The sequence below is a fragment of the Procambarus clarkii genome, chromosome 30, assembly GCF_040958095.1.
Source record: "Procambarus clarkii isolate CNS0578487 chromosome 30, FALCON_Pclarkii_2.0, whole genome shotgun sequence".
Taxonomy (NCBI): domain Eukaryota; kingdom Metazoa; phylum Arthropoda; class Malacostraca; order Decapoda; family Cambaridae; genus Procambarus; species Procambarus clarkii.
This window is the reverse complement of record NC_091179.1, coordinates 8,261,341-8,278,411: the sequence shown is the minus strand read 5'-3', so window position 1 is coordinate 8,278,411 and position 17,071 is coordinate 8,261,341. Positions and strand designations below refer to the sequence as shown.

Genomic DNA, 17,071 nt, shown 5'->3' with positions numbered 1-17,071 from the left:
ATCAAGCACTGGCTGAACTCTGAAACTTGTGTTGGTGTTGTCTTATATTTGAAATATATTGTGACACTATTGATGTATAGGCCTACTCTATGGTCAGAGCCTTGTGTACTGGTACTTCAGAACCTTCTGAGGAACCAAGAGACGGGTAATATAGGCTGGTTTAGATAGGATTAGATAGGCCCTGAGGGATTAGATTAGATAGGCCCTGAGGGATTAGATTAGATAGGCCCTGAGGGAATAGATTAGATAGGCCTTGAGGGATTAGATTAGATAGGCCCTGAGGGATTAGATTAGATAGGCCCTAATTAGATAGGCCCTGAGGGATTAGATTAGATAGGCCCTGAGGGATTAGATAAGATAGGCCTGAGGGAATAGATTAGATAGGCCCTGAGGGATTAGATTAGATAGGCCTTGAGGGATTAGATTAGATAGGCCCTGAGGGATTAGATTAGATAGGCCCTGAGGGATTAGATTAGATACTCCCTGAGGGATTAGATTAGATAGGCCCTGAGGGATTAGATTAGATAGGCCCTGAGGGATTAGATTAGATAGGCCCTGAGGGATTAGATTAGATAGGCCCTGAGGGATTAGATTAGATAGGCCCTGAGGGATTAGATTAGATAGGCCCTGAGGGATTAGATTAGATAGGCCCTGAGGGATTATAGATTAGATAGGCCCTGAGGGATTAGATTAGATAGACCCTGAGGGATTCGCAGGAACGTATAGATGTACCAGCACATTGATTGAGTGGTACCAGGTGGTGTGTTGTGGTTTAGGTAAATTGAAGATGGGTACAATAGATGAATGCAGGTAGATGGTACAAAACCTGGCCAGTCTTCACGAGGCTTGGCCAGAATAAGCCGACATGTAGTTGGATTACAGGCTATGTAATACAATGTAGGAAGACGGATGGGATGGGACACAGGCAGGCGGGATAGGGTCCTATCCCAGCTAGCAGTGGGATAGGACTCTCCCGGTTAGACGGGATGGATTTCAGGCAAATGAGACTGAACACAGATTGGATGGTCCCCCCTGGCCCATGTGGGTTGGGCACAGGTAGATTTGTCAAGAAGCATGTAGATTAATTAAGAAACAGGTAGATTAATCGTGAAACCGGTAGATTAATCGTGAAACCGGTAGCTTATTCAGGAAATGGCTTGATGAATCATGAAATGGGTGCTTTAATGTGCAAACTAGAAAATTTGACTGTGAAACAGGTAAATTAATGTAATTAGGAAATATCCACATTATTAGAAATGTGTAAATGAATCAGTAAACATGTAGATTTATCATTTTTATATTTATCATGAAACGGGTACATTTAATTAAGAAAGCAGTAGATTAGGAAGGAAACAGGTGACGTTAGACAAAACACGCCAGTCGTAAGACAGATCGTAACAGAACATGGATAGGTAGGGGACACAGGTGGCACAGTCTTCGGGAATAGAGAGTAGACAAAATTCCGGTAACTGGTGACGGGTAGACACATTTTGAGCTCAGGTAGACGAGGGAGTGGGCGAGCAGGGTAGATCTGGAAGGCAGGACAAGTGTGTGTGTGTGGGGGGGGGGAGTAGTGTAGATGTTGGCTAGGGCAGGAGTTCCCAACATCAGGGGGACTAGTGGCTGCTGGTTCTGGCTTTGGCGCCGCGCCCAGCTAATATTATTGTGTCATTTTTAGCCGGGTGCCGTTGGCAGCGGTGCCAGGGAGTGAGGAGCGGGAGGAGGAACAGCAGCAGCTACAGCAGCCAGTAGTGTGGCGTCTGGAGTCCAGTGTGTGTGAGTGTGCTGCCTGAGCAGTGATCCTCGACCCCGCAGCCTGGGATGTGCTGGTGCAAGTGTAGTGAGAGAGAGAGCACCGGGAACACGAGTGAGCAGTGGTGGGCCACAGAGAAGAGTGGCGGCAGTGGTGTGTGGTAGTGTAGTGGTGTGTGAGAGAGGTGCCCTCGGACCAGGCACCGGTGATGGCGCGCCCCTGGCGCCCCGGCTATTATGGTTGAGAATGTGCGCGGCCAGTGCGGGCGTGCGGCGGTGACCAGGGTCGCCAGTAGTCGTGTGGAGTTGCGTGCGTGCCGTGTGCGTGCGTGCCGCGGCGTACACGTGGTGGGCGTAAATTCATGCGCCGCGCCCGCGCCCTGTCCCGCGCACTATGGGTTGTGTGTCCCAGTAGTGGTCACCCTCACCGACCCAGACAGTGGACTAGGCACTGTCCAGCCTGACAGAGAGGCCATTTTGAAAATAGTTGAAGCCAACCGTAAGAAGGCTGCAGGTAAACGGCTTACAGCGTGTAGAGGGGAGGAAGTGAAGCAGCAGCAGCTGTCCCACACGCCGGCAGCCGCCCCCTCACCCCGGCCCACGCAGCAGCAGCAGCAGCAGCAGCAGCGGCATCACCGACAGGAGCCTCCACCCTCAGGGGCGGATGTAGAACGCATAGCGCTTGCCGTGCAGCGGTGGGCACAAGGCTTCGATAAAGAGGAGAAACCAGAGCGACATTATCAGGAGAAAGGTCGCCAGTACGAGGAGCTGGTGGGCACGCTGGCCGAGCTGGCGGCGGAGAAGCGGGCAGGGCGCGTGGCCCCCGGCCCGGAGCCGCCCACGGGCGCCCCGCGTCATCATGAGGCAGTTCAACTCTTCTCTGAACTCATGCAGACCGACGACGTCTCCACCATAGCGGCGCAGATCGCCAATCAGGCCGAGCTTATCTACCAGACGTGGAAGACGACCGGTCTGAACCCCACCGAGCTTATCCGCTACCACAGCGTTACCTCAGAGGGCAGCAGCCTGTTCGACGGGGCCGAGCAGGCTGCAGCTGGAGAGCCGAGCTGCGCCGGGCAGCCTTCACTGAACGTCAAGCCGCGCATGCCCGCCAGGAGCCTCAGTCCTGCGCCGCCCGGCTCCTCGCCAGTGGTGTCCAGAAAACTAGTGGAACCTGCCCTTCACAACGGCAGGCCCCACGCCGCCTCCCCCGTCCGTACCCTCAACACCTCCCCACGCCCCTACGTGCCCCCGGGCTCGGCGCCACAGTCGCCAGGCGCGCAACACCAGCAACAACCATTGTATCCCAACAACAACAACGCTGCCCAATCGGCGCCACAGTCCCCCCGTCAGGCTTACACCTCCCCTACCTCCCCCTTGTTGACACAGGGCAGCCCCCGGCCCTACGTAGCCCCGGCAGCTCCCCAGTCTCCTCGGGGGACTCTTACCCAGCCGCCCCCGCCCCCTGAGAGATCCTCATCCTACCCAGGTGTTGATCCTGCTCAGCAGCAGCAGGATAGTCCTCTCAATCTTCTTGGCGATCCTGATTTCGAGGCGTCATTGCAAGAGTTGGTGAACTCTTTTGTGCTGGAGGACAAGGCGCGTCACCACGCAGCCGCGGTCGCCGCCCTGGCGTCGCAACGACCAAAGAGCGCCCCCTCGACCATCCAGGAGGCGCTCCAGAGGTTCGAACGACAGATGGCCATAACCTCCCGCGCGGCTGCCCACGCTGCTGATCACATTACTGGCCCCGCATCTTTAATGTCTTCGTCTAGCGCAATGAGCAGCATTGGACGATTTGCGCAACAGCAGATTGCTCACATGGCGAGCAACATGGCCAGCAGCGGCATGAGCAGCAGTAGCTTGAGCCCCTCAAACAACAGCCCTAGTGCCAATGCAGCTGCACGACGGTATGGCGGAGCCAGAAGCGACACCTCCGTGTCGACGGAGTGGTCACGCATGCAGACGGAGCATGAGGCTCGTAGCCGTCGCTCTGCCTCTCCAAACCCGCCGGTATCTCAGCCCGGCTGGAACGAAGGACCTCCGCCCAACACCTCCACTTGGCCCCTCAAGAACAAACAACCAGCAATCATTGAAAGAAAATCAAAACAAAGTCACACTTCCTCTTCCCACGCCGTATCGTCTGCGGGGGCGGCGTCCTCGTATTCGTCCTCCACCAGCAGCACCGCCACCAACTACATCACCACGCTGGAGACGCGGGTGGAGGGCTCAGGAGCCCAGAAGTACTCCAATGTGCCACTTCGACACAAGGTTGTGACCATGTCTGCCGTCGACCAGGAGGAGGAGCGTCTAATGCACGCTCTCCGGACCGGCACGCTCATTGATGACGGCGACCACTTGAGACCCATCGGTCAGGTTCGGCCCTTGTCTGCACCTTCCATCCCCACCCACAGCCTTTCCCCCGCCCACCCGGCCAATAATACTGTCATCACCGGCGGCCTCACCAACAGTACTGTGGCCCACTCTGAGACAACCGAGCTGCCTGCTCAGGCCAGGAGACCCAAGTATTCCATCAGTGTCACTGTTGATGTTGACAAGCCAACAGAAATTCATCAACAGCGGATCCAACAACAGCAACAGGGTCAACAACAAAAGATGCAGACCCAGCAACAGATTCAGCAACAAAAAATACAGCAGCAGCAACATCAGGCACAACAAAAAATACAGCAACAGATACATCAACAACAAACGCAACAGCAGCTGCAGCAGAGTAACATGAGGCAACAGCAGGTGCAGCAGAGCGTCATAAGACAGGCGTCAAACGCGGCCACGACTCGTGACTCCCCCGCCCGACAGACAGGAAAGGCAGTCGAAGGCGACATGTCGGCCGTGGACTTCGCTAAGGTTCGTTACCAGGAGTCTCAACAGCACCCACACTCCTCGCAGCGGCTGGATGACTACCGCAGCATCTCGAAGCAAGTCGTTAACGGGGACGGACGCGTCATGATGGCGCGGACCCGTTTCGAAAATGGCAGCACCTCGCTGTCAGATTCCATGTGGAGGGGGACCCTCAGCATCCAAGCGGATGAAGTGGGTTCCACCCTGCCTGAATTTTACCGACGCAAGTTACGTAAAATGAGGAAGGCAGGGTCGCCGGAGCCGCTGGTCGCTGGCAGCATTTCAGCTCTGCCGCACCCCGAGCTGACCGATCAACAGAAAGCTCACATCAGAGAGAGATCGCAGTCTCCCACCACCGGATACAACAGCGCAGGGGTAGCCATCAGACCCTTCCTCACTCAGGGCAGCGTGGCCGAACGGGTCCTCATCTTCGAACGTGCCCCAACAGAGATGAAGCCCAAGCCTGGAGCGCCCATTGCAGCAGCTCCGGAGAAGCGCCGACCAGCCATCTCTACCTGGCGCGATCCTGACGAGGTTCGCTCCCTCGCCCAGGTGAGTTGTCGCCGCCTGTTCCGTACGCATATGCTCACACCCTCATTAACTATGTCTCCATGGTACAGGGTCACACGTCACTAGTCACTCATCATACCATGGCATCAGAAACAGGCACTAAATGTACTTATCATAATTACCAACATGGTTTCTACTATTACCAAAAGTCGCTCACCCACACCGGTATATTTAAAGACGACACCACTTCATTATCCTCTAATCAGGCACATTTAAAATACACATCCATTCACACACTGATCGACTAATTCGAAATTTCAACTATCACAAAACATTACACATCTTCCTTCGGAGCTGGCATACATAGATAGGATCATACATCATATAGAAGAGTAAGGGGAAACATGATCACAACCTACAAAATTCTCAGAGGAATTGACAGGGTTGATAAGGATAAACTGTTTAACACGGGTGGTACGCGAACAAGGGGATACAGGTGGAGACTGAGTACCCACATGAGCCACAGAGACGTTAGAAAGAAATTTTTTCAGTGTCAACAGATAGAATGCATTAGGCAGTGATGTGGTGGAGGCTGACTCCATACACAGTTTCAAATGTAGATATGATAGAGCCCAGTAGGCTCAGGAACCTGTACACCAGTTGATTGACAGTTGAGAGGCGGGACCATACAGCCAGAGATCAGCCCCCGCAAGCACAGGTAGGTGAGTACAACTAGGGTCATACATCCATGTGTTTAGAAATGACAAACGCACACATACAGTGCCTCCGACTTCGTGCCTTCTTTTGATAATTACTTATACAGTCGACGTTCCTCGTCAGTGCTACCTAGCAGTAAAATAGGTACCTGGGTGTTAGTCAGCTGTCACGGGCTGCTTCCTGGGGGTGGAGGCCTGGTCGAGGGGACACTAAAAAAAGCCCCGAAATCATCTCAAGATAACCTCAAGTGCCTGAAATATACACAAAGTTACAATGGTTGATGGTGTATGTTAGCAGAGTCCTGTATATACGACCAGGGTCTAGCTACAGCCGTGCACACCAGTCCTTTGTGCTGCGTTTACAGTATATGAAATACTTTATAGTGTTTGCTCCTCAGACTCTTCCACCATTTATCAAAACATTAACATTGCACACTTAACATCAAAAAGACTAATTTAGAGCACCTGCATTTACGTATATATATGTCGCTCGGGAACCATTTAAATATAATCTTTAAGACACTAACAATATTGCACAATATTTGTATGCCAAGATATGCATAAAGGCATCTAGAAAGGGGAAACGGCCGTTTTTTGTTTTGTTTAAATAAATTCTATTATTCTATCCCATAAATATGTTGAGAACTCCGTTGCTGAAAGAAAATGCTGTCGTTTAGGATGCCTAGATGTGTGCATGAAAGGCAAGAAAAGTTACGGCATTTAAGAAAGTAGATAACATAGATACGCAGAATGTGAAGTATTTTTTTTAAGAGGTGAAGGTAGCCGGAGAGAGGAGGGTGAAGATGAGAGGAGTACACGGTGTTGGAACGCGCTTAACTGACCCTACACACGCTACACCCACAACTAACCCCACTACTCAACACTACACTTACTAGTTCTGGACATGGCATAGCCAGAGCACCTCCTCCTCCTCCCCCATTACCCCCCCCCCCCCCACACACACACACACACACACACACACACACACACACACACACACACACACACAGAGCAGACCAAATTCTATGGTAAGTCACACAGTTACTAGTCTTGCTCCACACCCATCCAACTGGGCGGCAGCTTTACAGTCATGTGCTCCACACCCACCCAACTGGGCGGCAGCTTTACAGTCATGTGCTCCACACCCACCCAACTGGGCGGCAGCTTTACAGTCATGTGCTCCACACCCACCCAACTGGGCGGCAGCTTTACAGTCATGTGCTCCACACCCACCCAACTGGGCGGCAGCTTTACAGTCATGTGCTCCACACCCACCCAACTGGGCGGCAGCTTTACAGTCATGTGCTCCACACCCACCCAACTGGGCGGCAGCTTTACACTCATGTACTTCACACCCACCCAACTGGGCGGTAGCTTTACAGTCATGGTGCAAGCAGTGTCCACGAGACGGGCGAGACAGGTGCATTAGTGTAGTATAAACAGTGTCCACGAGACGGGTGAGAGCGACCTGTGCATCTGCTGTTTCGGATTGACATCTGGTTGTCGAGTCGGATTGGCTGACCTTGTGCGACAGAGACCACTTTCCCCCCCTGACGTGATGAGCGTTCGCAATGGCAGCCAGGCGGACACAGGTGGCAGGCACCTGGTGGCAATTGCCTCCTCCAGCAGCGCTTAGAATGGGCGAAGGATGACTCGGGGCCCAGGCGCGAGAGGGGGCCGCTGTGAATGTGTAAACTTCACCCTTTTCAGCCTCTAGTGCTACAGTTGTCTTAAGAATTTTGTAGGTAGTGATTATGTCTCACTACCTACAAAATAGAGGAATTGACAGGGTAGATAAAGATAAATTGTTTAACACGGGTGGTACGCGAGGTGGAAACTGAGTACCCAAATGAGCCACAGGGACGTTAGAAATAACCTTTTCAGTGTCAGAGTAGTTAACAGATGGAATGCATTAGGCAGTGATGTGGTGGAGGCTGACTCCATACACAGCTTCAAGTGTAGATATGATAGAGCCCAGTAGGCTCAGGAACCTGTTGATTGACAGTTGAGAGGCGAAACCAAAGAGCTAGAGCTCAACCCCCGCAAGCACAACTAGGTGAGTACACACACACACACACACACACACACACACACACACACACACACACACACACACACACACACACACACACACACACACACACACACACACACACACAGGGGGTGATGTGGTGGAGGCTCACTCCATACACAGTTTCAAGTGTAGATATGACAGAGCCCGATAGGCTCAGGAATCTGTACACCTGTTGATTGACGGTTGAGAGGCGGGACCAAAGAGCCAGAGCTCAACCCCCGCAAACACAACTAGGTGAGTACAACTAGGTGAGTACACACACACACACACACACACACACACACACACACACACACACACACACACACACACACACACACACGGATGTACTTGCCTAGTTGTACTTACCTAGTTGTGCTTGCTGGGGGTTAAGGTCTGGCTCTTTGGTCCCGCCTCTCAACTGTCAATCAACTAGTGTACAGGTTCCTGAGCCTACTGGGCTCTATCATATCTACACTTGAAGCTGTGTATGGAGTCAGCCTCCACCACATCACTTCCTAATGCATTCCATTTGTCTACTACTCTGACACAAAAAAAAAATCTTTCTAACGTCTTTATGGCTCATTTGGGCACTCAATTTCCACCTGTGTCCCCTAGTGCGTGTGCCCCTTGTGTGTGTGCCCCTTGTGTTAAATAGCCTGTCTTTATCTGCCCTATCAATTCCTCTTGAGAATTCCTGTATTCACCTAGTTGTGCTTGCGGGGGTTGAGCTCTGCTCTTTCGGCCCGCCTCTCAACTGTCAATCAACTTGTTTCTACTACTTACTGTTTGTGTGTGTGTGTGTCCAAGCACAACTAGGTGAGTACGTACACCACACACACACACACACACACACACACACACACACACACACACACACACACACACACACACACACACACACACACACACACACACACGTTTGTCTTATGAGGAAAGGCTGCGGGAAATGCACCTTACGACACTGGAAGACAGAAGAGTAAGGGGGGACATGATCACAACCTACAAAATCCTCAGGGGAATCGACCGGGTAAACAAGGATGAACTATTCAACACTGGTGGGACGCGAACAAGGGGACACAGGTGGAAGCTGAGTACCCAAATGAGCCACAGAGACATTAGAAAGAACTTTTTCAGTGTCAGAGTAGTTAGTAAATGGAATGCATTAGGAAGTGATGTGGTGGAGGCTGACTCCATACACAGTTTCAAATGTAGATATGATAGAGCCCAATAGGCTCAGGAATCTGTACACCAGTTGATTGACGGTTGAGAGGCGGGACCAAAGAGCCAGAGCTCAACCCCCGCAAGCACAATTAGGTGAGTACACACACACACACACACACACACACACACACACACACACACACACACACACACGCACGCGCGCTCGCGCGTTTTTGAAAAAAGTCCGCGCGTGTGTGTGTTTTACTATTTGTATCTACAGAATCGAGCTATTAGCTCTTGGACCCCGCCTTTCTAACCAATTTAAATCTTTCCTCTATATCTGCTACATATATTTCACACCAACCCCCCCCCCCCCCCTCCTTCCAGGGAGCAGCGGCTGTTGGTGTAGATGAGCTCTCGGGCTAGATTCACGAAGAAGTTAGGCAAACACTTACGAATCCTTACATCTTTTCTCAATCTTTGGAGGCTTTATTTACAATTATTAAACAGTTAATGAGCTCCGAAGCACCAGGAGGCTGTTTATAACAATAACAACAGTTGATTGGCAAGTTTTCATGCTTGTAAACTGTTTAATAAATGTAGCCAAAGCCATTAAAGATTCAGGAAAGATGTACACGTTAGTAAGTACTTGCGTAACTGCTTCGTGAATCTGGCCCCTCGACATCGTCAAAAGCATCACAACATGTGGATAACATAACATAAATATAAGGTACGGACAAGCCATATATAAGGTTTACCCGGGCGCTCCCTGTGACGTCCTCTCTCTACTGGAGTAGGTGGGTGCTGGTGGTGTCCCCCACGTCACCCCTGTGACGTCCTCTCTCCACTGGAGTAGGTGGGTGCTGGTGGTGTCCCCCACGTCACCCCTGTGACGTCCTCTCTCCACTGGAGTAGGTGGGTGCTGGTGGTGTCCCCCACGTCACCCCTGTGACGTCCTCTCTCCACTGGAGTAGGTGGGTGCTGGTGGTGTCCCCCACGTCACCCCTGTGACGTTCTCTCTCCACTGGAGTAGGTGGGTGCTGGTGGTGTCCCCCACGTCACCCCTGTGACGTCCTCTCTCCACTGGAGTAGGTGGGTGCTGGTGGTGTCCCCCACGTCACCCCTGTGACGTCCTCTCTCCACTGGAGTAGGTGGGTGCTGGTGGTGTCCCCCACGTCACCCCTGTGACGTTCTCTCTCCACTGGAGTAGGTGGGTGCTGGTGGTGTCCCCCACGTCACCCCTGTGACGTCCTCTCTCCACTGGAGTTGGTGGGTGCTGGTGGTGTCCCCCACGTCACCCCTGTGACGTCCTCTCTCCACTGGAGTAGGTGGGTGCTGGTGGTGTCCCCCACGTCACCCCTGTGACGTCCTCTCTCCACTGGAGTAGGTGGGTGCTGGTGGTGTCCCCCACGTCACCCCTGTGACGTTCTCTCTCCACTGGAGTAGGTGGGTGCTGGTGGTGTCCCCCACGTCACCCCTGTGACGTCCTCTCTCCACTGGAGTAGGTGGGTGCTGGTGGTGTCCCCCACGTCACCCCTGTGACGTCCTCTCTCCACTGGAGTAGGTGGGTGCTGGTGGTGTCCCCCACGTCACCTGATACATGGTCATGACAGCAGAGACGTCACGAGAGCCGGTCGGCCGAGCGGACAGCACGCTGGACTTGTGATCCTGTGGTTCCGGGTTCGATCCCGGGCGCCGGCGAGAAACAATGGGGCAGAGTTTCTTTCACCCTATGCCCCCTGTTACCTAGCAGTAAAATAGGTACCTGGGTGTTAGTCGGCTGTCACGGGCTGCTTCCCGGGGGTTGAGGCCTGGTCGAGGACCGGGCCGCGCTGACACGAAATCATCTCAAGATAATCTCAAGATAACGAGGCAGTTACTGGTGGGTTCCTCGAGGTCTTTAGTAACTTTCTGCAAGTTACACAGTACTCAAGATGAGCTTATTTAGGCCTCAATACAAAACACTCACTTAAGATCAAGTCTTCAAACAGCTTACTTACCGAAGGGTCACTTACCCTTCACAATAGCCTGCTTGATACTCGCTTGATGGAGGTTCTGGGAGTTCTTCTACTCCCCCAAGCCCGGCCCGAGGCCAGGCTTGACTTGTGAGAGCTTGGTCCACCAGGCTGTTGCTTGGAGCGACTCTTGCGTACGAGTGGTGTCCCCAGGTCGGTTATCCACTAGCTGAGTTTGTCTTATCAGAAAGAGATTGACAGCCAAATTCTGCTGCGAACGAACTCGCCTACAAGAGCAAAGACAAACTGTTGACGTCTCCCATGAAGGGACTCTTGCCTAGTGTTTGCTGTGTGGTGGTACTGAAGGACTGTAGTGTGGTCAGAGAACGTAAACACAGTGGCTTCCTGCAGTCTTCACCAGGTAGGTATCAGGTACGTATCAAAACCAGGTATCAGAACTTCGGTTTCAACTCTTTTAACCCTGTCGTTGCTCAGTCGATTAAGGCAGTGTCTGGGATGCTCCCGGACGCAGGTTCGAATTCTCGTCACGGCCCTTGTGGATTTGTTCATTTGATGTATCATTTTAGTGTGATTTCTGTGTGTAATCAGTCTTCACCCCTGAGTGTACTGGGAGTGTGTCACGCCTGGTACACTTTGGGATCCAGGTTCAGCTATTGGGATTATTGAGACATTTTGCTTCACGCGGTAAAGGTGGTGGGGAGGGAGATCCTTCCTCGTGTATCTTACGGGACTTTCACGGTCAGATTTACCGCCACTCTGCCCACGTCGATGAGGTGGGCAGGTATCGGGCCGGAAGATGTTGGAGAGCAAACTGAGAGAGAAGAGCACACACTCCAAGACTGAAGGGTTGAAATCGCCTAGCCTAGACTAATTTATCCTCTTGGGGTGTATTGTATTGTCTCATTAAACGTACTTGACAACCCAACACTACGCCAACACTACGCCAACACTACGCCAACACTACGCCAACACTACGCCAACACTACGCCAACACTACGCCAACACTACGCCAACTAAGGAGCGAAGGTTTGCCACCAGACTAGTACCCGAACTGAGGGGTATGAGCTACGAGTAGAGACTACGGAAATTAAACCTCACGTCACTGGGCAGAGTTAGGGGGGACATGATCACCACATACAAGATTCTCAGAGGAATTGAGAGGGTAGATAAAGACAGACTATTTAACACAAGGGTCACACGCACTAGGGGACACAGGTGGAAATTGAGTGCCCAAATGAGCCATAGAGACGTTAGAAAGAATTTGTTCAGTGTCAGAGTAGTAGACAAATAGAATGCATTAGGAAGTGATGTGGTGGAGGCTGACTCCATACACAGCTTCAAGTGTAGATATGATAAGAGCCCAGTAGGCTCAGGAACCTGTACACAAGTTGATTGACAGTTGAGAGGCGGGACCAAAGAGCCAGAGCTCAACCCCCGCAAGCACAACTAGGTGAGAACTAGGCAAGTACCCCAACACCACGCCAATACCCCGCCAACGCTTCGTACAACCACGTGTAAAGTGCTTCCTATCAATTATAATTTAAGAACTTGTCAAAAATGTTGTCAAACATTTACTCTGATTCCATTTTTCGTTATTTCCTACCACTCTTCTTGCGCTGTTCTCACTTGCGCTTCCTCGCACACCGTGTGTGTGTGTGTGTGTGTGTGTGTGTGTGTGTGTGTGTGTGTGTGTGTGTGTGTGTGTGTGTGTGTGTGTGTGTGTGTGTGTGTGTGTGTGTCGTGGCCGTAGCATTAATACACACACCCACTAATGTTCCCTGCCACCCCCCCCCACCTCCACACACACTCACCAATATTCCCTGCCACCCCCACACACACCCACCAATATTCCCTGCCACACCCACACACACCCACCAATATTCCCTGCCACACCCACACACACCCACCAATATTCCCTGCCACACCCACACACACCCACCAATATTCCCTGCCACACCCACACACACCCACCAATATTCCCTGCCACCCCCACACACACCCACCAATATTCCCTGCCACCCCCACACACACACCCACCAATATTCCCTGCCACCCCCACACACACCCACCAATATTCCCTGCCACACCCACACACACCCACCAATATTCCCTGCCACACCCACACACACACCCACCAATATTCCCTGCCACCCCCACACACACCCACCAATATTCCCTGCCACCCCCACACACACACCCACCAATATTCCCTGCCACCCCCACACACACACCCACCAATATTCCCTGCCACCCCCACACACACCCACCAATATTCCCTGCCACCCCCACACACACCCACCAATATTCCCTGCCACACCCCCACACACACCCACCAATATTCCCTGCCACACCCACACACACCCACCAATATTCCCTGCCACCCCCACACACACCCACCAATATTCCCTGCCACACCCACACACACCCACCAATATTCCCTGCCACCCCCCCCCCACACACACCCACCAATATTCCCTGCTACACCCACACACACCCATCAATATTCCCTGCCACACCCACACACACCCATCAATATTCCCTGCCACACCCACACACACCCACCAATATTCCCTGCCACCCCCACACACACCCACCAATATTCCCTGCCACCCCCACCCACCAATATTCCCTGCCACCCCCACACACACCCACCAATATTCCCTGCCACACCCACACACCCCCACACACACCCACATTGGCCTTAATTACAGCAGTGAGTCTGACGACCTAGAGCCAGTGTTTATGTATGTTCACTTTTGCCATGAATTCGTGTGCTGACTGAGGCGTCGTAATGATTTGTTGATAAACAGTGCGTCAACCTGTGGCGTCGTGTTGACGCCATTAGTGCCCTTTATTGACGTAGAGTGCCAGGCACGCCGTCAGCGGCACTCCTCGCCAGAGACCAATAGCCTCATTGTAATATTTTGCTGTGAATTTCGTTCATTTTCTCGTGTATATATATATATAATATATATATATATATATATATATATATATATATATATATATATATATATATATATATATATATATATATATATATATATATATATATATATAATATATGGCAACTCTTTGACAAGTTGCGCTCTAAAAGTTTTCCGCGAGTGCTATGTCATGGGTTCGTATCCTGGCCGGGGAGGATTTACTGGGCGCAATTCCTTAACTGTAGCCTCTGTTTAACGCAACAGTAAAATGTGTACTTGGATGAAAAAACGATTCTTCGCGGCAGGGAATCGTATTCCAGGGACCATAGGATTAAGGACTTGCCCGAAACGCTACGCGTACTAGTGGCTGTACAAGAATGTAACAACTCTTGTATATATCTCAAAAAAAAAAAAAAAAAAAAAGTAACAAAATGGTTGCCTGTGCTCGTTATTGAATGTATGGGGGGTTACTTTGAGCCGGAGCCAGCAAGCATAAGAAATATTGCCGGAACAACCGTGGACATCTTCAAGAGGAAACTAGATGTATTCCTCCAAGGAGTGCCGGACCAACCGGGCTGTGGTGGGTATGTGGGCCTGCGGGCCGCTCCAAGCAACAGCCTGGTGGACCAAACTCTCACAAGTCAAGCCTGGCCTCGGGCCGGGCTTGGGGAGTAGAACTCCCAGAACCCCATCAACCAGGTATCATAACCAAACCTTGTATAGTTTGGTTATGTAGGACGGTTACGTTACGTAATGGCCAGTTAAGAGTGTCTTAGGTCACGCACGGTGACGAAACTGTCTCAAGTCTCGCCTCCAAGCCAGTTTCACTTATCTGGCCATGTATATATATCGTCTGTGGCCATGTATATATATATCGTCTGTGGCCATGTATATATATATCGTCTGTGGCCATGTATATATATCGTCTGTGGCCATGTATATATATATCGTCTCTGGCCATGTATATATATATCGTCTGTGGCCATGTATATATATCGTCTCTGGCCATGTATATATATATATATCGTCTCTGGCCATGTATATATATCGTCTCTGGCCATGTATATATATCGTCTCTGGCCATGTATATATATATCTTCTCTGGTCATGTATATATATCGTGTCTTGCCATGTATATATATCGTCTGTGGCCATGTATATATATCGTCTCTGGCCATGTATATATATCGTCTGTGGCCATGTATATTTAATACCATGTATGATATTTTTCACCACGCCTTCACTCTGTAAACAGTAGCAGTTGTAAAGGAAAATCTCGATTTTTCAATCTTAAGCTAAAGCCCACATGACTTATCATTTCCATGGTAACGGGAATAGCTCAGTAATCAAGAACACTTAGAATGTTCTTCTTAGAACACTTGTTCACTTAGAACAAGCAACTAACGGCCGAATGTTGAAATGTAATATTCATGCAAATTAAAGCAACTACGTGGCGCTTGAAGAGGTTGTTGTTTAAGATTCAGTTACTAGGAACAGAAAGTTGCAAGTAGCACGGGCTATGGTGAGCCCGGAGTGGACGTACCTGACACAGGAGCGGAGCTGTAACTTGCTTCAAGTGGTGGTGGTGATAGGCCGTAGGTAACTTTCCGTCTTGACTCGTTTGATGACACGTCCCATTTGAGAATATAATTTTAATTGAATTATTGTTATTCAAAGGATGTGAAACGCGGGGGTGGTAATTAATGGAGTCGAAGATCTGAGGTTTTTGAACGTAAGGGAATAATGAGGTGGATGAAAAGCTTTGTTTATGGAGGACGTCCGACCTGTGTGATGAGTGTGTTCTTCGGTTATCTTGAGAGATCTTGAGGTTATCTTGAGATGATTTTGGGACAGGCATCTTAAATGGATTAATATTAGGCACTTGGGTCTTATATAATATTATAATATTAGGCACTTGAGTCAAACGACCTTGTTTGGGTCGTTTCGTTACACTCAACACGTGTGTGTGTGTGTGTGTGTGTGTGTGTGTGTACTCACCTATTTGTGCTTGCGAGGGTTGAGCTCTGGCTCTTTGGTCCCGCCTCTCAACTGTCAATCAACTAGTGTACAGGTTCCTGAGCCTACTGGGCTCTATCATATCAACATTTGAAACTGTGTATGGAGTCAGCCTCCACCACAACACTGCCTAATGCATTCCATCCGTTAACTACTCTGATACTGAAAAAGTTCCTTCTAACGTCTCTGTGGCTCATGTGGGTACTCAGTTTCCACCTGTGTCCCCTTGTTCGCGTCCCACCAGTGTTGAATAGTTTATCCTTGTTTACCCGGTCGATTCCTCTGAGGATTTTGTAGGTTGTGATCATGTCTCCCCCTGTGTGTGTGTGTACGGCGATCCTTTGTTGTTGTGTTGTTTACTTAAGTGTTGTCTCTACTTGTTTCGTACATTCAATTTCATAAGGATCTTAGCGAAGATGTTTGTGAAGGTGAAGATTGATTGATGAAGATTAAGCCACCCGAAAGGTGGTACGGCCGAAGGTGAAGTAAGTTGTCAGGTTATGAATGTGGTGGTGGCGTGGGAGGTGTGGTGGTGGCGTGGGAGGTGTGGTGGTGGCGTGGGAGGTGTGGTGGTGGCGTGGGAGGTGTGGTGGTGGCGTGGGAGGTGTGGTGGCGGCGTGGGAGGTGTGGTGGCGGCGTGAGAGGTGTGGTGGCGGCGTGAGAGGTGTGGTGGCGGCGTGAGAGGTGTGGTGGCGGCGTGGGAGGTGTGGTGGTGGCGTGGGAGGTGTGGTGGTGGCGTGGGAGGTGTGGTGGTGGCGTGGGAGGTGTGGTGGTGACGTGGGAGGTGTGGTGGCGGCGTGGGAGGTGTGGTGGCGGCGTGGGAGGTGTGGTGGCGGCGTGGGAGGTGTGGTGGTGGCGTGGGAGGTGTGGTGGCGGCGTGGGAGGTGTGGAAGGTTTGGGAGGGACACACCAGGCAGGCGGCGGGGGTGGCAGGGGGGGGGGAAGAGCGACACATATGGAAGAGAGGGCGTGTGCCAAGTGCTTCTGCCGCCAACTCTGCCGCGAGTGAGACGCCGCCTCTTATTGGCTTCCTATGTGGGCCGGAGTCTGCCGTTCCTTCAGACGGCAGACTCCTCCTCTCCCTCGGTGTTCACCTGT

The 17,071-nt window shown here is 51.2% G+C and overlaps 1 protein-coding gene across 4 annotated transcripts in view; it reads left to right on the top strand.

Annotated features, from left to right (window-relative positions):
* Nucleotides 1-17,071, top strand: part of LOC138370072 (AF4/FMR2 family member lilli-like) — a 307,388-nt gene that overhangs the window by 265,839 nt on the left and 24,478 nt on the right. For all 4 annotated transcript variants that reach the window (XM_069333852.1, XM_069333853.1, XM_069333854.1 and 1 more), the window contains one exon: nucleotides 1,679-5,163. In XM_069333852.1, the coding sequence (XP_069189953.1) occupies nucleotides 1,990-5,163 (3,174 nt within the window). In that variant the 5' untranslated portion in view covers nucleotides 1,679-1,989. The remainder of the gene's footprint in view (nucleotides 1-1,678; nucleotides 5,164-17,071) is intronic.